The sequence below is a fragment of the Calidris pugnax genome, unplaced genomic scaffold, assembly GCF_001431845.1.
Source record: "Calidris pugnax isolate Ruff unplaced genomic scaffold, ASM143184v1 scaffold44, whole genome shotgun sequence".
Taxonomy (NCBI): Eukaryota; Metazoa; Chordata; class Aves; order Charadriiformes; family Scolopacidae; genus Calidris; species Calidris pugnax.
This window is the reverse complement of record NW_015094506.1, coordinates 22,365,640-22,387,823: the sequence shown is the minus strand read 5'-3', so window position 1 is coordinate 22,387,823 and position 22,184 is coordinate 22,365,640. Positions and strand designations below refer to the sequence as shown.

At 40.6% G+C, this 22,184-nt stretch overlaps 1 protein-coding gene across 1 annotated transcript in view; it reads left to right on the top strand.

The window, feature by feature from the left end:
* The window catches only part of HMGA2 (high mobility group AT-hook 2), a 123,615-nt gene that overhangs the window by 13,215 nt on the left and 88,216 nt on the right, over positions 1–22,184 (top strand). The window contains exon 3 of the mRNA XM_014964350.1: positions 321–371. Coding sequence (XP_014819836.1) covers positions 321–371 — 51 coding nt within the window. The remainder of the gene's footprint in view (positions 1–320; positions 372–22,184) is intronic.

Here is a 22,184-nt window from a genome sequence, read left to right as displayed (position 1 = left end):
GGCACCTCAGGCTATACTGTGGGCACTGAGCAGCTGGGTGTCAGTGGGCATGTTCCTCTGTCCCCCTGGCCACAGAGTGGATCAGGGCTGGGGACACCCTTGGGCGCAGGTGAGGCATCCCCTGGCCACGCTGGCTAGGAAACATCAGAAAACCCTACAAAATCATGTTCCACCAGAAAACCCGTAGTGCAGGAGCAGGGTCTTGGTGCCACCCAAGAGATAGAATTATGGATAATGTTACAGGAAAGGAGTTCCTAGTTATCAAGGCTGTTAAATAATGCTGAGGTATAAAATATATTGTGTTTCTTTTCCCTTCACAGAAAGCAGAAGCCACTGGTGAAAAGCGACCCAGAGGCCGGCCCAGAAAATGGGTAGGTGTTTCACTTCCAATCATTTGATTTATTTGCTGTGTTATAAAGTCCATTCTTTTAGAGAACAATTATTTCTGCTTCATTTCTAAAAAAGAGCATCCATCTTCTCTCTTGGTTTGTTCTGGTAGATTGACTAAAGAGTTAAGATAGCAGAGAAGTTAACCATAGCTTCCTACCTTTAGACTCTGGTAGTTTGCTCAAGACACTTTACTACTAAATGTTTGCTGGGAGTGAACATTTATGTGTCTCTTATCAGCATGAAAAGAGGCACAACTCTTCCTTCAAACCAGAGTAACAATGAGAAAACTTGTTCAGTAATTGAGTAAGGAGGGCTAAAGGGGCACTACCAGACATCAGAAGGTGATTAAGGGAGGTGATAACATTCAGATGTAGTATGCACAAGATAAAGTTTAAAAACCCAAAGTCTTTGTCCTACATTGCCTGGAAACGCAGCATATTTTCCTTAAATCCAGTGAAAAAGAACAAGAATGTACAGAGGGATACTTGCACTTAGAATTAAGTTTTGCCATTGTGGGCCTTTCATGCCTCATATAATCGTAGTGACTGGCAATATGTTTCAATAAGTTTCCTCTTTCCCTGGCCATTTAGTCTGTAAATGCGGCTATCAGACATATGTTTGTGTTTCGATTCTTTGGCCACCGAAAGATTTTGGTCTCAGATACTTGAAATTCTGTATTTTCACTGATGTCTACAGCTGATGAGAGTCTGCCTCATGCACCTCTCCTCTGCGTGTCTTTCACTTATGCATATGCTTTCAAAAGAAAAGTGATGGATATGTAGCTTGGAAAGCATGATTGGGTATTAAGAGATAAAAAGGTGTCGCCACGTGCTCCATCACAAGCTAACATTTCTGATTTCCTTTCTCTAGTTCCTTTTCCCTTTATCTGGTCAACATTTTTCTTTAAACTTCTTTTTCAGATCCATCCCTCCCCATCTCAGCTTTGCTCCCGTATTTTACGGTCTGCTCTTTCCTCTTTGCAGTCCCATCATTCTTTGCCTTCTTTTGTTCAGTTCTTTTGCATAGTTAACACAACTTTTGCTTGGGAAAGCTCAAACAGCACCAAAAGGTACTGAGTTTCTCCAAGAGCATCAGCAGCTGAACACAGGAGAGGTGGCTTTACCAGTCACTTTAAGAACTAGTTCTGTAGTGTTGTCCAGTGATAAAGTAACCCAGGATATTTCTGTGGAGAAAACAGATCGTTACACACTAGATGTGTTGCTTAAGTCAGGCAGGTTTTGGGTACACAAAGCAGCTCACTGGCATTAGGAAACAAGGTGGCATATCCAAACCTACCTGTGCTGCTGGTTTTTGCAAAGGCAGGTTGCAAAAGGCAAATCCCAAGTCCAGTAAATCGTGTATGGGTTACTGTCTGCGTCTCTCCATCCAGGTTGGAGTGGATGCTGCGTGTTGCTTGCTTGATCCTCACCTTGGGTGCAATCCCCAGTGGAAGCAGCAGAAATGGCTGGTTTATGAGAGTAATTTATACTGGGCAGGCCATCCCCACTGTGTGGGGCTGGGAATGTGTGATAGCTGAATAGGGCTGGGTGAAGAGCTCTGGGAAAAGGGAAAATGCAGCAGTCGGCCCCTTAAGAGATTTTCTTTCCCAAGCCAGTATGGTGCCAACTATAAGCAAAGGTAATAGTTGAAACCAAGGGAGGATTCTGCCTAAAAGCAGATAGCACAGTATCATTCTTTCTGTTTTGACATTCAACATGTAGTCAGAAAACATCCCTTTTTATCACCCAGTAAGTTCTTCGTGAGTGAAGTCCTTAGTGATTATTTTCATCCTTAATCTAATCTATTTATATATCAAGCCTTAACGATGATGGTTCTGTATCAGTGAAAGTAAGGAGTGTGTAGATGTTTTTTGGTTTTTTTTTTTTTTCTTGGGGAGGGCAGAATTCTACAGGGCAGGTATTTTCCTAAGTTTGTAACCCTTTTTTTTTTTTGAGTCTAGAGGTTCTGTGTCATATGTTGTTCATCAAATTGTAAAGTATTATTTCTGCTGTTTCCTTCAATATGCAGACACAGAGACATATGAGCTAACAGACCACTGTAGAATTCCGGTAGCTGGTCTTTCTGCCGGTTCAAATTAGGTATTTAATGTTTGTGACTTGCAATGTATTTATTTATATATTATTTTTTAGAAGAGAAGTAAATCTTTTTGACTAGTATAAAACTGGGAAGGAGGAGGGAGACTCCAAGAGAAGAGGGCAAGGAGCCCAGTTTATCACAAGTGCATGAGACATCCAATGATCTTTTTAATGCAGTAATGTGCACTTTGCAAAGTTGTCAAGGAAAAGATGACCCTTGTCAGTAGAACAGACAGTAAAGCTTGACAAACTCTCCGGAAAATAAAATACTTAGCTACGAAGAATAGCTTTCCAAATGTGGAGAGCTAATTGAATAAAAATCCTGAAGATAATAAGGATCACACAGGTCAGAAATGAACATATTTGAAATCAGAAACACAGTTCTTGCTGCTGTAGAACTCATTTTCACTGTACTGCACACGTGTGAAGCTCATTGCAGGCTGTGAGTCCTATTAACTGGGTGGGAGACAAACGTCTTCATGACCTTGGTACTCCTTAATTTTAGAGGTTTTAATGGAGGAAGACATTATAAGCTCTTTGGATGCATCTACATTAGTGTTTTAGGTCAAATCAGGACTGTGCTTTGGAAATGAATCTCCTAATTGTCCCCACGCCCAGTACACGCATGGAGCAGTCCCAGAGCTCATGGGCTGGATTCCTCTTGAGGGAAACAAAATGGGATCCAGTAGGCATTCGACTCACAGGACTAGGTTAGAGCGAAGTAAAAACCTCTTGAAAGGTCTGTGGTGTTGACCTTAGGTCATTGCCAGTCTTCTATTTTTTCCTGCTGGTCCACATTGTCTGTGTGTTGCACACATAGCCTTTGATGCTTGGGAAAGGCAGATGAAGCAACCTGGTTTTTATTAGCAGAATTTTTTTATGTAGCATAGTCATAAGGTCAAATTCATAGCTGTGGAGATTCACATTCTCAGAAGTCAGTGGAAGGTTTGTCATTGACTTCATCAGTGCCAGTTTTTCACCACTGAGATCTCGTGCTGCTGCTTGTGGAATCAGCAACAATTTTGCCAATGGATTCACATAACCCTGTGTAAAGAGCTCACAGTCAAAGCTATTTCATGGGGGTTTTTTTGTATATGTCTCAGAGTTGGCTGAAAGGAGGGGACTGAAGGGTTAGGAGTAGAGCAGGAGACTGAATATTCAGATATTCTGCTGTTTGTTCCAAAGAACTGCATTGAAAACCCCTGGAAATTTCATAGACGAAATTTCTCTGGTGCTCTCAAGCATTGGTTTAATGGAGAAACCTGAAACCCAATTCTGAAGTTGATGCCTAGAAGTGTATTTGCTTTTTATTTCCACTGGTTTTGTTATGTGTTTAGACAGATTTTTGGCATTGTCTGATTTCACCTCCACATTGTTAAACCTGAACCACAGATTCACTGCATGGCACAGCAGAATTGCTCAAAAAATCAAGGAACAGTCCAGAGCTTTTTAGAGCTTTGAGCTGGACTTTGGTGGGGAGGAGAGATGGCTGATGCCATGCCATGAAACTGCTTTAAAGGATGGAAGGATGCAGTTCTGGAAGCTGCATGTTTGTAACAGCAGAAGAGAATCAGTGAATTTCCAAGTGCAGGGTGCACGTGGAGCATCCATGTACACACACATCTTGTCACTGATGCCCAGGTAACAACTGTGACTTGTTCAGAAAACCTCTCACTCTTTCAATATTTTTTTTTTTTCTGCTAGGTAGTCTATGTAGCACGTTTCAGGTTGGTGAAAGATAAAAGATAATCAGAAATGAACTTAATTTCCTTAAGCAGGAACTTTATCTGATCCAATCATGATTAGCTAGACATTATAGTACTTTTGAAGCTCAGCTTTTCCCCTTTTTAATGAGGGCACAATTTCACTTTATACTGAAAGTCAGTTAAAGTGGTGCCAAACCACATTTAAAAAAATAATTACAAAAATGCTTTTTTTTTTCCTAGCAATTTTTTCCTCAGATTATTTCCAACTGCAGTTTTGACATAGCTGAGGTATCAAACCATATGGAATTTGTGAGATGTTTCTATGCCAGCAGTTCCAGAAGACTTGTGTGAGGTCAAGGACTCCTAATCCTTGTTCACTTGTAAGATACTGAAAATGAGGTTCTGGTTGTTGAAGGAATACATATCAAGAGAACCTTATTGCTTCAGAAGACCCATTGATGTTTTGAGGCTATTTCTTGCTCATAATAAGTCTTTGCAAACCATTATCTAAAGTTTCTGTTTGGTAGTTCCATGCTCTGTGATGTGAAGCCCTTTAACCTATTCTGCTTATTTCTTGTGCAGTGCAGTGATTTTTGTCTCATATGAAGTCATAATCTAGGAGGTGCCTAAAGTCACATGGGCTTCTACACTGGGCAGTGGAGAGAGAAGGATGCTCTGAGATCGTAGTTCATCCTGCCTAAAAAAGGCTTTGTGATAGGTGGGGTGAATTCTAGGCTGGAGATGCCAGTCTTTTGCCATTGGGAAGAACAACCTAAATGATAAAATAAGACTCATATCTGACTTGCAGATAGCAAAAGTTATGTGTGAGAGATGCCCCCCTTTGATGCCACAGCGCTCACCAGTGCATTCCTAAGCAGGCTAGAGATTCCATTGTTATGATAACATATGTTTATTTGAATTAATTGCTTCATGGTCCATTTGGAGCAAACCATGATTGAGGTAAATCTTAAATCACATGTGTTGGATGATGAATGAAGAAGGAAGTTGCTATGTGTGTAATTATAGCAGATAATGTAGATAAAAATTCAGTTTCCTGTACTTGGAAGAATAATGGTATTTTATGTCTTTCCAACTTCTGAGTGCACTATCTGTGGTATTGCTGCTTTGTGTGAGGCACATCATGAAAATTTGCATGTTGCTGTTATTTTAATCTTTCAAACTACCTCACCTTCTTTGTGAAGGTCATTGATACTATTTTGTAACATGGTAATATAAAATACTTTCTTTCATGAACATGTTTTACATCTGTGTAAGCAAGACTGTCACCTGGGAGAGGTCATCCTTTCCGTTGTCTAAAGAGCTTGAAGGGGCTTTTATAATTACAAAAACCAGACTATTGACCTCTCTCCTTTGAAGTTCCTAAATTAAGAATTGGATAAAGGATGCGAGTTGAAATTCTTAGAAGCTTACATTTACTTTCCAGTTCAGATGATCTGCAGAAGAAATCATCTCTCAAAACCTGAAATTTTTGACAAAAGCAGTGATTGTTGAACTTTTCTCCTATAACTAACAGATACTTAATGGTCTTTTTTTTGCCAATTCTTGTCCTTTTTTTTCCTATTCAACATTCCGGGAAAGGAAAAAGCATCTTCCATGCTTGTATCAAATGCATAAAAATTCACCAAAAATACAATCTGTCTCACCTGCGTTCAGAGAGGTATGTGTCTTCATTTCTCTAGCAGCTTGTCTAAGAAAATAGTGTCCTTCCTGTCCTTCCAGGTCTTCCTGTAGACTGCAACAGAAAATTTAGCCAAATTATTTATTTTCTAAAATGAAATTATATTACCAAAAGGATATTTCACTCATTCTCTAATTCACTTCCACTTCTCTTAAGGGATATCAAAAGATACCCGGTTTAGATAAAAAAATAATAATAATTTGACTTTGGCTGTTGTTTCAGAATTCTTAAAGGCAAATTTTCTTTTATTCTGTTTGAGGCCCAAAGATTAAATTTTTATGGGAAAACAAAATGCAGAAAGTAAAAATATAGCATCGGCACTCAAAGGTAAACTGAATTTCTGAGCTGTTTCATTTTTATGAGCTCAGATAACGGCTGTTCAAGAACTTTAAAAATCCGTTTTCCATTTGGTTGTGTATTTTGATTTTATAAGCCTCATTCCCCATTTTATGAACAAGGAAACTGAGCACTGAGATTGATCCTGACAGCACCAGGGGACATTTTTTTGCACCTGCAGTGTTTCAGTGATGAGGTTTGTTGCTCGTTATCAGCAATTTGTGCATCCAGCTACCTGACGGGGAAAACGTATCAGGTAGTGAAAAGTACAGGCACTCCTTCTTGCTCCTACAATTCCATTTTCACCGTTGAAAATGTTATGAATGCAGAAAGAGAAGCTGGGCCTCACCTCCATTGAAAATGTACTCCCCAAGGTTAATTGCCTTGCCCAAGGAAATCTGTAGAAGAGCCAGGAATAGAACTCGGATTTCCTGGCAGCCTGCCCCGTGCCTTCAGCTCAAGGCCATCCTCCTTCAGTTAAAGCTTGCTTGTGAACAGGTTGGATGAGGGAGGGAAACGCGCTTTTCAGTTCTCTATCTTAAACCGATATATGGTTTTTACCTGTTTCTGTAAACTCAACCGTGAGTACCTCAATATCTCTAGCATATATCTAGCTGGTGGGCAGTGAAAGGTAGGAGTAAGATATTTAAAAAGTTTTTGTATTCTCTATTAGCAGGGTAGAGTGGAGAGATTTGGGACCAGAGGCTTTTGAACCAAATATAAGCCTGAGAGATATTTGATGTGAATTGACGGTGTTTTCTCGTCTTTGAACCTTAATTACATATAGAAGTCCAATACTGATCCAGTGAATGACAAACATAGTCACAAACCCAAGGTTCCTAGTTCCTTGAATGTTTTGGATGTGGTTACTCCACTTTTCGGGACTAGCAGATCTGAGCCATAGCTGTGGAACAGGGCCGTTCCAGGTGACCCATCCAGAGACAGTATTTCCATTCCCTGGCCCCTTCAAAGGTAGTGGTGCAGAGGGAATGAAAACCCATGCATTAAAGTGTGCTCCAGGACAGAAGATTTGGAGTCAAAACTTCTAGGTTTTCTTACAATTTCTGACTAATTGTGCAACTTATTTAATGTACCTGTGCCAAATTCTGCTTTATACTGCGAGACCCAGTAATGCAGTGGCCTTACAAGAAAATACCATTACTTTCTGCCAGTGATAGAGAAGGGCCATCTTATAAATGGCAGTCAGTCACTGTGTGGATGAATTTTCTCCTCTCAATTAAGAGTTATGATAATAATTAAAGAAGAGTAATACTTTTGGCTTCATTCTGCATTCTTTACAGAACCAAGCCGGAGATGCGGATGCCAAAGGAATGCAGGGTTGATCCTCTCCTGGAAGGGCTGGGGGGAGGCTATTACTGTGATAATTAATATTTGGAAAGTGCTTTCAGGTGTTTGAATGAAAGTCATTACACTGTTTAAGTGCAAGTATTGTTATTTCCTCTTCCTTAATCCTGTGACTAAGCCTCACTTTAAATTGCAGTACAGTATTACATTTTAGGTATGAGGCTAGATTTTCAACAAAGAAAGTAGGCTTCTTTCAGTAAACAGCTGCAAAATACCCTTACAGGAGGTGACTTAATTTTGTAGCGCACAACTCCGAGTGAGGAAAAATATTTTTTGTATCAGTAATGTACTTTATATGCTATTTGTTTAGCGTGATGCATTCTTGCTCTGCTATCTTGAATTTACTTTGTTCTAGCTACCAATTTAAGCTACAAAGGGAGCATAGTTTACAATGGCATTTAGAAGTGCACCTGTTTTTCTATCCCAAGACCTTTCTGAGATATTCATCAGACTACAAAGGAAAAACAAAATTAAAATAGATGGACAGGAATCTGACTGAAATTTGAAAAGTGTGACTTCACAGGCCATACTGTTTAAGTAGTTAGATTGGGCTACGCAGTTAAGTGGTTTAAAGATGCAATAGCGACAAGCTGCCAAAGGAAGAGATCTTTCCAGGTCAGAGACAATCCAGGTATTTTCAGTCTTCAGGGGAACCCTGAAATGGGAAATACGGAGGCCTGGGAAGATGGCAGATGACAGAATGAGAGAACTGTATGTTGAGGAACGTGTAATCATGGTGTTGAGGCTGATAATGCTCATAGTGCAGTGTTTGTTGTGCAATCTTTTGTTACTCGCTGTTGAAAATTATTCTGATTGCACAGAAAATGCTTCTGAGCCTTGCTGTTACTGCAGGCTGTTGATGGGGTATGATTTCCTTCTTTGCAATGCAGAGAGGCAGGGAGGTGGCTTCTCTGTCGTTTTGATGTTGCAGTGATTTAATTTGAGGAAGGAAATCCTGCTGCTGCACAAGGGCAGCCACTCGCCATCCTGAGCTGACAGGCAGGAGAAGGTGGGTTTGTTTTCTGAACACAGGCATCTCTGGGTTTCATCCTTTTTCTTTGGTAGCCTGATCTTGTGAGAGGCCTGAGGTATTGCTCATCCAGGGCTGAACCTGTGTGCCAAGAGAAGTGATGTGCCACGGGCTAGTCTGTCAATCCTGAGAACTGTTGTACTACAGGGTCAGACTTTGGCACTACTTATGATGATTTAAATAATATTACTGATAAATTGCATTTGAAGTAATGTACTATTTGTGTATCTGTATCAGTGTCAATGAGAATAGCGTCTGGTCCACAGAGGTTGGTTTGCTTTGATTAATAAATAAATTTGATTACCAGTAGTGGCAGTTCTGTTTTGGAACCTTTAAGATTATCATTGAATTGGCAAGATTTAGGATTTTTACATCCTGTCTGTTCAGAGTAACTGCTGGGAGCTTAAAAAGCAGTCAGAATGGTAGTTCCTGTATATACCAGAAATCGTGACTTTACCCAATATACTACCCTAATCCTTTTTGACTGTTATATCAATTATGCCAATAGACAGCAACTGGGCCTTTTACAAGACGTAATACGAACACGTATGGGAGCTTCACTATTATGATCTTATCAAAGCTGCATTGTGTTACCGTGTTCTTGGGGTTTCCTTAGTATTCACACAGAATTTATTCATGCTCTGGCTGCTCCTCCTGCATTGTTTCCTGTTAATGATACTAAATGCCTTGAGAAATCTGCTTGGGGACTCTCCTTGCACAGACAACTGGCTGTTTGCGTCTTGAAAAAACAACTTACACAACACATTGACAAAGTACATACAGTACTTGGATCATAATATTAAAAATGTAGAGGAAACAAGGCTATCTCTGCCATGGCATGTGCTCTTGTGTTCATTAACATTCATTAACATTCACAGCCTATTTGGAGGAGGCAGAGGTGTATGCAATTTTTAAGGTGCTTCTTTTGCAAAGTTCCCATTCAAGTCAGGAACGACTGTTCAAGCACACAACGATTGTTCTGTCAAGCTTTGTGTGTAAGTCTGATTGAGATAGATGGACAAACGGTCTGCCAGTGATACATGGTGCTTCTGGTCAAGTAGATTGAAGATGCAGCCAGGAGATGTATGATAGAATCTTGGGCTTGTTGAAGTCAGTGACCAGACTCCTAATGAAATCCATTGCCTGGATTTCAGCCCATCTCCATCTGCCACTAATGTGATGTACAGCTGTGCCTACTGGTTGGTTATAAGCTCTATAAATTGTGCAAATAGTTATGTTTGTACAAAACTCAGGCCATTTGGGGAAGAAGATCTGGACACGTTCAAGTTGGGCACCAGATGAATAGTAACTTTTCGGTGACTCCCACATAGCAAGATTAGTATTTGAACCAAACTGTGAATATGATAAATTTGTTATTTGCATCGATAAATTTTGAGCAGTCACTGCATGAGTGGGCTAGACTTGTACAGAAGATAGAAGATAGAAGATTTTTATTGATGCTTTTTTAATTATAAAGCAACCTGTATACCATATAAACAGCATTGCTTCTTGAAAGTAAGTTTTTTCTTCTTTAATCATTTTAGTGGACTATTTAGTGGAATATGGACATCTCTGGACTTCAACTTTCAGCAAATTTTTTGAAGATATACAAAGACATGGTTTTGAAAATGCCTGAACGATCTTGCTTTTTCCATGTGTATAACTTTCATTAAGGATGTGCTCAGCTGTGGTCATAGGTAGGTACATACAGAGGGTATATTAATCACTGAAACAAATTATTTTTAAGGCAACTCTCTGTAAAGTAGTGGCTGCACTGAAATGAATTCAGTAGCAAGATTCCAGCTGACTTGGAGTTAGGATTTTCTCCACAAATGCTTATAAATGGCAATATATAAATTGGAAACCTTTTCTTAGTTAGGCTAACAAAAAGCCACTGATTATGGTTTTGAGTAAGGGAAAGAATTTGCCCTTTAATCTGCAACATATCTTGAGAGAGAACGTTTTGTACATCATACTTTTTGTTTAAACTAGATCAAAATTCCTTAGGCAAAGGCAATGTCCATTGCCTGGAGAGCAACAAAGAGAAATTATTGAAGTTCACACATGAACACAAAACCACTTCAAAATTATATACTTAAGAATAATTTTTCTCCAAGCAGAAGCTACTTCATCTTTTTCATTGTTCATTTCAGGAAGTAGATCTCAAAGCCTCTGCAGGCAAACCAGGTGCCATTGGTTTCCGAGAAAGAGATTATTAATCCAGTCCTTCCAAATCACTAAGAAAGCTATTTAAGGGAGAAGTTAGAGCCATCATGATCTTTTTTGCATAATTATAAATCATTGTGGTCTACTTTGCATGATTAAAATTTCAAATAGTTAATTAAGTAATGTCCCAGAGCAAACTTTGTACATTGCAAAGCTCCGTACGCCCTTCTTTACGCCCCCAAATGCCATTATCTTGAGCGTGTAATAACTAGGAGGCAGAACTCTATTGATTTATTTAACTTCCTCATTTTTTGTTGACTTGTTAGTTTTCATAAAAGTTTTTAGTCGCCTTATAGTAAAAAGCCAGGGGAGGGATTCTGTCCTTCCTTTGCACTTTTGCAATGTGAGCATTCCAGACACTTTGCACACGTATAGAGGCAGGAGTGAACTGTAACTGCATCCATTCTCAGTTTGTTTGTCTTCTCCAGGTAGATGTTTGAATACTTAGCTTGCCCACTCTCCTCATTCAGGGCTACATAAATGTCATGGAGAGAAGCTTTGAAAAAGTTGTCGTTTCCAGTAATCTGAGCGTGATAAACCAGCTGAAAAAATGAAAAGGGCATTTACTTAATTAAAAAATGTCTGACTAGACTTATTTGGAAGCTACCCAGCAAAATAAACATCTGGTCCAAGACTAAATATGAGAAATTTCAGGTAACCTTTGAGAAGGTCTTACAGCAAGGAGTAGGAGACAGGCAAAAAGAATGAACATAGAGCCCAAGTCTCTATAAGACTTAGAGCAAAGGGGAATTGTCATTCCTGGGTTCTTGGGTTGAATCTGACTTCACCAGCTGTCAGCTCAGTTGTGTCCCATGTGCTGATATTAGTTTCCAGTGCAGGGTGAGGGAGTGCCCAAGTTATCCATCTCTTGTTTTACATGGCTGTGCGGGGTCAGTCATAGCCCTTCTGCCTCCCGCAGGCTAGGAAATTGAAAGGAAAAATAATTTTTCTTCTTTTGGAAACAGAAGTGATGCGGAAGGCTCTCTTGCTTACAGCAGTTCTGCTCGGTATCTCAAGGCTCAGGGTAGTTGCCTTATGTACCTGGGTAAGCTTTGGAAAGATACAATTCAGGAGGCTGCATCTCTCCTCCCAGTTTTTCCCTGTCACATTCCTTTTTTGGATCCTATTGCTCAGGCAGACGCCTGAGGATCTTCTAGTGACTGGTTTTTATGGTTTTCTCGCTCTATGAGGGAGGGAATAGCCAGACCCCAGAGCCAAAAGCCATGTCAGCTTGAGGACGAGGACAGAATCATGGGAAGTCTGAAGGCAGTTCAAAATCACTTCATTCCCTTCATATCCTGTCTTAAGCTGTGCGTTTGATTTTGCACTTCCAGAAAGTGCAGCAAAGCATGGGACCCACAGCGGATGATTTAAACTGCTGCTGACATCAAGCTTGGCCCACGCAGCACTAGCACCAAGGCTGAGTTTGGGTGGCAACACATCAGCACCGTGAATGACTTATGAATGAAAGAGAAATTTTTAAGGGGCATTTTCATACTTGGCTCGAGTGAAGAGTGGAGAATATTATTTATGCAGATGGAAATGTCTGTGCCTGGTGAGGTGCAGTGTTGTCTTTGCTAATCTCAGATATATTTGTATTTGAGTGTGGATTTTCTCCTCTGCACAGAGGTTCTCCTTCTAATCGGTCTGTCAATGAAGTCATAACCCCACGATTGATTTCATAGTCTGTAATCATGGAAACTATTGCGATCTCACAAATTCGGTTTTATAGCAGTCTCTGAATGATGGGAAAATGAGCTGTAAGAGAGGAAGTTGCTGTTTAAACTCAAATATCTTTGGTAATTATCAGAAAGAGAGAAAGTATTAAGACATAGTTCTGTAGGGCCAAATTGATTCTTGGTGTAGTACTGCTGTAGGCACTTGAGTTACCCCAGGGAGGAACTTACCCCCTACGTCTGGAATGACTTGATGGCAAACATGTGAAGAGGAAGTGAATTTATGCTCCAGTTTAATATATTGGAAAGTTTTCCCTCGTCTGAAAGTCTGTCTTTATCTCTGAATTTCCTGGCTTTTGTGGATTTATATTAGATCCTTAATGTTATTTCAATGTATTTTTTCTGGTGTTTGATATCTTTTGGGTTGTTTTTACTGGGGATATAATACATATCTTTAATGTAAGTAAAAGCATTCTTCCATTGAGGAGGTCATGAAGCTTTCATGAACTAGCTACTAGCTACAAAGTGCAAGGCTCCTTATTTCAGATCTATGGCTGTTGCTTGTGTAGCTAAAGCATTCATTTCAATGAAAAAATGCAAATATCTCTTAAAGAGCATTTTAGCACCTATTTTCTAAAGTTAAATATTATAATTTTTACTTCTTTATGACAGAGTCACCTCCACAACTGTATGTGCAGAGTGCTTATAACCTCTTACAATTAATGATCCACAGTATAAATAGAGCATCAATACGTTATGTTTGTTGAAACCTTGAAAAATAATTATTTTTAAGACGTGAAAAGATGGGGTAGACAATTACATGCCGTACCTGTGTGCAAGTAGCTCACCCTTATCTGCATCAGCATTCCCCATTCTAAGCCTGCTGGGCGGCAGAGATTATGTGCAGTCAGGCCATGGGGAGTGGAGGTGTTGAGAATGCAAGGGAATGAAGAGCGTCATTTGTGCAGGAGCAGCCAAATTCCAAAAAGGAACGGAACTCAGTTCTCCCCCACTTGCCCAGGTCTACTGAGTCTGTGGCATTTTGCCAGTTGTCTCATGGTGTAAGGGGACAAAGGGCTATGGCCACAAGTTTCAGCAAGGGAAATTCCCATGGAGCAAGGCAAAAATTTCCACAGTGGAAGAGGATGAGCATGGGACACGCTCTGCAGGGAGGCTGGGGATTCTCCCTACTAGGTTTCCATAAGTCAACCAGAAAAAGCCCAGACCTACCTGATTTAACTTCCAATTTAAAAGTTAGCCCAGCTTTGAGCAGGAGGTTGGACTCAATAAGCTCTAGACACCTTCCAAACCAAATTTTTGTTGTTTTTATGCTAAACCTGTCAATGTACTTGAGCCCATTGTATCCTAAATCTTACAATGACTGGGAATGTCGTCCAGGTGAGTTAGTTGATAATAGGGCCCAGTTTATGCACAAATTCTTAGTTGATCCATTGGGTATGCATTAGGTTTAAGGATCTTCCATTTATGGAAGTATTTAGTAAGATATTAAACTTGGTCAACATAAAGCCCTTCTGGTGCATAAAAGGAGAATAACTGTGTGCTGGGTTCCTCCCCATCAAGCACAGGCCTGTCATAAGCGTGTCAGCTTTGCTGTCAGGCTCTCTTTTCCTCAGTTTTACCTGGGAGGGGAAGAAGAAAAAGGATTTGAGAATTGCTAGAGCATGCTAGGGCAGCTCTTTTTGCCAAGGATAGAGTAATGTGTTGTGGAGCTGACCAGCTTTCCTGGTGTTCTTCCTGATTTACACCAGTGAAACAACAGGTATTTGAGTCCTGACTACTTACAGGTTTCTTTTGTGGCAGATCAAGCCTGGAATGAATAGTAGAGTTGCCCCAGCTTTACTTTAGCTGCCCACGATGCTCAGCAGCAAGTGAAGGGAGGAGGGCAGGGAGCCAGATGGCATCCCAGCACTGCATGTGCTCATTGCTTCTCAGAAGATGAGATTTTTCCCCATTATTACGTGGGGTTTTAACTCTCGTGCAAAGAATCTGCTGCTTTATTTGAAATCATTCAACAAAGGTGAAAGGCAATTTCATCTGTGTTTCTTTTGTGTCACCTAGAAGAGCAGAGCTGGAGGACCAAAAATCTATCCAAGCGCCCTGTGCTTGCTCCTCCTGGCTTAGGAAGGTGGGAGAAATAGACAGTAAGGATCTATGCCTGTAACATGACCAGACATAAAGGTATTAGATACCTTATGGTATTCTTGTTCCTCTGTTATTGCACTTGCTGTTCAGGTACCCCTCTCCCATGCAGAGACAGGCTCGGCAGCTGTGTCTGTTACGCAAGGGAGAGGAAGGTAGTTGTTGTTTCAGGGGAGTGGGCATTGAAAAGGTTGGAGATCCAGAAACTGTTGGGGATGCAATCAAGGCACGGTTGGCTCTGGGATCCCCATCATCCACAGCCTCCCTTCTCTGCTCTGTCCTCAACTGCCAGCTACAACCCACTGACAGATTTGCCACCCAGCTGCTTCAGATGGCTACTGCCAGGCACAGAGCAGAGAGGCCACAGAGGTCAATAAGGTGCTTGGAAAGGTCCTCGCTCAGAGACAGACCCCATCAGGCAAATGCTTCAGCTACAGGCTGTGTTGCCACCGGGACCCCACAGCTGGCCTGCCTCGTCCCTGTAACTCCTGCAGCACCCATGTTCCCTGGCAAAGTAAGTGAGAGAGCTTCCTGTGACGAAGATGCACGAACAGCAGTTGTTCTGATGGATGGTGCAGCAGGTAGGAGCCATGAGGGGTTGGTTTTAATTAGTTTGATCCGAAGTTCATAGACAAGCTTATTTTTATCACTATGACAAGTTAAGCATTTTCCAAGGGGAAAAAAAAATCCATATATTAGCCTCAGAATGCTTATTTTTTGCTGCATTGAGAAGGGAAGAGAAGCACAAGGTTAACAGTAGTTTGAATGTAAGGTCCTGTGTTCTAGAAGTATCTTATCAAGATGCAATAAAAATTCACTACAGTAGACTTTTCTGAGCATTGCTCCTGAATGAAAAATCAACGAAGGAGATTCTTCTATCCCTGGTCCGTGACAGCACTGTGTGAACATATGTCATAGATCAGGTTTGAGGGAAAGTTTTTGTTTCCTTTCTTTTTTTATTTATTGATGTGTATAGTTGCAGGAGAACAGCCTCTTTGGTTTTTTAAGAGTTCATCTGCTCAATCTGTTTATTCCCTACTTGCAGTTTTAGTAATCCTTTTTTTTGTGACATCATAATAATTTCCACAGTAACCAATTGTGAGGTTGCAAACAAAGGATTATGACTTCAGGTGCAGAAAGAACAGTCTGACCCTTAAGAAACAGTTTTCAGGCAAATGACCTTATTAATAAAGTATGAGAGGGGAGGAGCAAAACGCCCAAACACATGATGTACAGTACTGACAGAGGTGATTCAAGCTGAACAGTTGTTAGGATTTCCTGTGAGGTTATAGCATTATTTGAAGGCAATAAAATTACACAAATCTGTCAGAAACAAGTTTTTCACATTTTATTAGAAATGCTGAAGTTGCTATTTAAAGCTGCGGTGTTTGTCAGAAACAAGGTGCCTCCTGACTTGCATGTTGTTTCAAAGCCCCCAAGGTGTAAATATTATTGGAAAAGACACTATTGATTCCTCAAGGACTTTGTTGTGAGTGTGATCCACATGCAGCCAACAGCCGCTCTGAGTTTCTTGCAAAAGCTTTCTCCAGTTGTCAGCAGCTAACGTTTCTGATTAACTTCATCTCATTCACTGTTGGAGTGACACAGTGAAAGGATTCTGCCAGGAATAATCTTACTTTTGATGCCAGAAGTTCTCAAATCTTTTTGATGATGTTTTCTATTTCCAGCTTGACTTTTGGATTTATGGCTTTTCTTTCCCTTCTGCTGCTTAGTTGCCATCAGGCTCATAAACCCCACCTGAAGGAGTCATGACACTCCTCAAGGTTCAGGAATGTCTGCTTTCTGTCCTCACCATGTGGCTGGATTATTAATTCATCCCCCCATGTATTAGAGTTGTTAGTGTAAAGACAATAGATACAGGACTGAGTCCATAACAACCAAGTTGTTTCTGATGACCATCCTCTTGTGTTTGTAACCCTGTAGTCCTCATTCTTCTTCCCAGAGCATGTTGCTGGGAAAGCCCACAAGTCACAGCAGCTCTGGGAGCGTGTTTCTTATGCGTCTTTCTGGCTGCTAACAGAGATGGACGTCTGTCCGTGCCCGTGCTTTGGTCTTGGTTCATGGCTCTGTGCAGATTTCATGGCCCTGGTTTACTCCAGGCTGGTAACTGCCACCCTGCAACCACTTTATCTCCCTGTGGCAGCGATCTTCTCCCCCTCCCCTTTCCCTGGGCTTCTTTACCTGGAAACGGGTAGCAAGTTTAATGGAGACTTTGCTAAATGGGCGGCATATCCTGGTGGAGCTTTCTTCTCTCCACATCCATTCTTCAGTTCCGTCCCATATCAGATTCATAGTTATGGATATGTCAATAGCGTTGATGAGCTATGGTAGGCCTTATTTAATTGCCTTTGTGTTCTTCAGACGTTTTTGTCTTACTCTCATTTCCCTCTTATGATAACGGCAGGAGAAGTTTCTTTGTGGACCAGTTGTTCTAGCCCTAAACGCTTCCCAAATTTCCTTTCCTCTTTAGTTTCCCACGGGCGCTATTTCTTAGTTTCTCAGAAATATTTCCCCTAGGATTTGTCTCTTTTTTTTTTTTTTTTCCCCCTAGCATTTCAAAGTTTGGACAGGGACTCTCCGCTTCCTGGAGTTTTAATAATTACATCCTCTGTGCCCAGCCATGGCCTGTTAATGGAGTCATACGCACCGGGTTTCGTACAGGAATTTTCTGTTTGCTGCTCCCGAGACAGAGGAAAGGTTTCTCACAACTGGTATTGGAGTAAGAACAGCAAATGCATAGGGCTTTTCCTGGGCAGGGGGACTGGCTGGGAGGGGTTGCTGACTCCTAATTTATCCATCCCGAGGAAACGGCTGGTTTTCTTTTTGTTTTGGTGAGCCGAGAGGAGAGGTAGAGCAGCCCTTCTGGGAAGCAGGGCCCTTTGTGCAGACAATTTTCATCAGATTTCTTAGGTAACCTTTATAACTGCTTGTCAGGACCATACCTTTCCCCTTTTGAACATTTGGCATTTCTAGCAACTCTGGTCCCAGTAGAGTTTCTTCTGATGCTTGAAAGTTAAGGTTGTATGAGGGTACTTGGCAAGACAATGTACTTAGCAGAAGGAGTTTTTAGGGTTGTTGCAGTGGTACTGACGTCTTTTCAGGGATGTGGATTATTTTCAGGCCCTTTGGGTAATATTTACCTAACTAGGGTAGATGTGCAATTGAGGTGATTAACCACTTTTCCTTATGGACTAATGAGTTGAGAGGAGAGGTGATCAGCCATCCCTTGAGCTGCCTACATGGTCCAAATATAAAGCCACGCCACGAAGAAATGAATTTCACTGAATTTCACTGAATTTTTAGAGTTGGAAGGGACCATAGAGATCATCTAGTCCAACTCCCCTGCTGAAGCAGGATTGCCTAGAGCTTGTCAGAGCACGTTACTCAGGACTGCATCCAGGCGGGTCTTGAAAATCTCCAAAGAAGGGGACTCCACAACCTCCCTGGGCAGCCTGTTCCAGGGCTCTGTCACCCTCACTGTGAAGTAAAGGACTAATGAGAGGACTAATTGTAAGCTTCTTGTTTGATTCCTCTTCCTTCTGTTGCCTATTGCATTTTCCTTTTTTTCCCACCCTGGGCCAGGTCTTCCAGCCTGCTGCAGGTTGCCGTAGGCACCTCTTTCCAGTTCTCTTTCACCTAAGTAAACCTGATGCATAGGAATAGTGTTCTTAGAATTATTTACCTTAGTAGGCACTGCTTTCCCTGGGCCTCATAAGTAAAAGAGCAAATCCTTCAGCTTTGTGAGGAAATGTGCAGGTTCCATCAGGTAGTGCCTGCTGAGGATTCAGGTACTGGAAAGGAGTAAGAGGATGCAAAAGAAACCCCATTGCATTTGTCGAGTACTGAGAAAATCTATGGCTGTCAGTGGGTAAGTGCAAAGATGTATATATGCTCTTCACATTCCCGGTCCGTGCCCACACCCGCAGCGCTCCGAAATCCTGCTTGCCGTTCCTGCAGAGTCATTCGCCTTTATACGGAGAGAGCCCATATTTCAGCCGTGATGCGGGTGGTTATTTTGGTCTCAGTTTCACAGTAACCGCACCTGGAATGATGACACAGGAGCAGCAATGCGAAACATCTGAAGGCGGACGGCGGCCATGAGTGGTGGAGGCTGGGATTCCTCGTGCCCACACCTCCACTGCAGCCCCACTGCCAGCCCCGGCTCCCCGCAGCTGGGAGTGCTTAACTCACAGCCTCCGAGTAAGTACCTTCCATTTCATTTTGAGCATCGTAACGTCTCCTGCTAAAAGGGAGACCCCGACTTTCCAGCAGCTTGTGGAGCTAGGGCTGGAGACAAGCACATTCACGGAAGAGGTTTAAAGGTGAAAAAATTGAGATTAGTCTCACGGTTTGGGTTTGATTTTTTTTCCTCTATGTAGCTGTTTCTCTTTCTTAAATGAGTGGTTTATTCCATTAGCTTTGGTGAAGAGTACCTCCAGAGGCTAGTGGGAAGGCATTTTAGTGTTTGTCAGGTTAAATATTCTTCAGATGTTACATATGTAAAACCTCTGTGGCCGATGAGTAGGTTATCGTATATTTATCTAAGTTACAAAAATACTTAAGGACCTGCGGTCATTTCGTAACACCTGAGTAATGCCTTCATTTGTTTGAAGGAAACTTCAGGAGGCTGTGAGTGGCTGTGGTGGGGACTCGTGTAAGGATTAGTCAGACCTCATTTGGTCAGAACGAGATGGTGAATGAGAATTGAGAAAGAGAGAACCTGTGTGGGAATTGGATGCCATCTGACAAAGAACAGGTCGACCAGTATGTGGCTAGTGTGGTCCTTAGAAGTGCCTGTATTTGAGCCTGTATTCTTCTATATACATATACACACAGAAATGCATACATATTTTTAAACCAAAGAAATTCCAAAGCAAAAAAAACTTTTATTGTAAATAATAGAAGGAGAAAATAGAAGTAGAACATAGAAATAGAAAATACTAAATTGTATAGAAAATAAAATAATACTGCAGTTAAATATTTTCAATCCTAATCTTTACAAGTCTGAGAGATTCAAAATTGAGATTATATTTGGCAAAAAAACCATAAACACCCCCAGACCCTACCATTTGCGATTTCCCAAAGCTTGGACAATGTGCAAATGCTTACCTAAGGTAAATCAAATTTATCTCTTCCTGATGTTCCTTTCCTCACAACCAGAATTTTAGTGACAACCTTTCCTGTAGAGACACTGCAGTAGTGACCCTTAATACTAAACCTATATGTTTTTTTAATGTTACCTTTCATTAGAGCTCTGGCAGACATCAGTGAGGACAAAATTTTAACCTCCCCAGTGAAATAATTTGGTTTCGTTTTTCTTTTTATTTGTGATTTTTACTTTATCCTCAAATAGCTTGACTTTGAATCCTAAATGAGTACTGTGCTGTCATTAGAAGAGAGCTGGCCAACCTTTCTGACTCCCTTTGAACTGATGGCTGAAGTTTTTATCTAGAATCACTGCAGCAGCTCCTGTTTATTCCCAGCAGTGTGGGGAATGTATTCGGGTCCAGAGACTGAGTTGTCCATGGGTCAAGTTCAACTCATAGGTTGTGAGGAGGGCATCGCTGCTTTGTACCTGGTGGTAGCAAAGTTACTCAATTTTATATTTTTCTGCAAAAAAAAGGAGTCCATCTTGCTCCCCAAGTCGTATACAACCCAACAGCATTTATTGAGAATTATTTCTATGTCCCTACTCACAAAAATATTGTACGTCTAAATAGAAAGTGATGAGATCAAATCCTTAAATTATGGAATAAATAATATGGAGCGCTACATACAGAATATAAAGAATGTATGGAATACGCTAAGAGCAATGTTTAATGATTTGGCAAACAATCTCACTCTCCATGCATGCAGCTGGGGCTGCATTTAATGTGGCGTGTCCTACATGTGGCATTCAGCTCCCTGTGACTTTTCCATTAAGTTCGCTGACATGTGCGCTGGTTTTTCTTGAAGTGCTTAGGAAAAGGAAGTTTTGCAGCAACTAATCTCTTTCAGGAAAACAGTGATAATGTAGCACTTTACAAAATAAATATGAAAGGTAAATGTTTGGCAGGGTTAGTGAGAAGAGTTAAGGTTAGGTAGATAATCAGAATTGAACAATCCTGTCTTTTATTTGTTTGTATGCTTAATAGTGCTAATTGGCTCAGATTTGATTTTAAAAATTGCAACTTGATATGCTGCTTTAAAAGGCATCAACTTACCTTACTAAGCAAATGAGCAATGATACACTTTCAAGAATACTTGTTAAAGAGTCATTTCCTAGTACCACAAACTGAGGAAGTAATTTTAAATGAGTAACTAGTTGATTTAATAAGTCAGCTAATGTACTCTTTAAAGGAATGGAAATAATTTAATATCAAACTAAAATATTTGATAAAGAACCTATTGTACCTTCATCTCTCAGGCTCAACTTAAGTATTTGAAATCTATGGAGGTGTTTTCTGTGACTTTAGTGTGAGTTAACCAGATTTTTAAAATTACATTAGACAGTTGGACTGGTTGATCCTTTACAGTGTGGTTCTTGCAGGAGATTATGCAGATAGATGGTAATTTTGACCTTTATTAACATTACCTTCTGTGGTGGTCAGTGGAGATTTGTGAATAGTAATGAGGTGCTGATGTAAAATTGTCAGTTTGCTATTACTACTAAAATAGCTCCTTAGGACTAAGATGCAGTTAGCAAAGCTGAGCAATAAAAGCTGTTTGTTCAGCTAAAGTCTGAAACTTTGGTTTTAATATGTTTGTCTCTTAGGCTGGGTCGCAAAATGGTTTTGTGTTTAAAAGATGACAAGCTCTTTCACATGAAAACCATATCCCTTCCCTCAGACTTCCAAATGTTTCTCTTGTCTATTTTTAAGTGGCTTTCGTAGGTCAGACAGGAGAAGTGTTGCTGAGTTCTCTTACCCTGCTCAGATTAAAATCACTTTCTTCACATAGCAGTGACTGAATTTTATGGCTTTTAAAGTTTTTCTTTTTATGTATTAAATATCAGATCATAGCAACAGTAATAGATGCTCTAGTAGCAATGAGTCATGAAATGAATGCAGGAAAGTCCCAATGGATAGGTAGCTGGTTTTCAGTACCATCTTCCAGTGATTTTTGCTACTTTTTGTCCCTAGGAAGGAATTTTGCACATGTTAAATGACAAGGGCTGAAAATTCAGTTTCATAGAAAAGTTATTAATGATTGATTATAGTAGAAATTGATGTGGCTATAGAGTTTAATTTGTTTCTTTAGCTATTTTTCTGAAAGAGGTAGGAAATAATAGAAAAATCTGTTCTTTTTGAAGTATTGTGTATAATTCAGTAGCAAAGATACAATGATTTATTAAGTATACTAGGATTTGGGTTCTCCCCCCCCCCCCCCCCTTTTTTTGTTTTTTTTTAACCAAACTGAAGAGTCCCAGCATCTTCATGTCTCTTGTGCCTGTGGAGTTTAGTAATCAGTATTTTTAAAGCTTATCCTGTTTAGGATCTC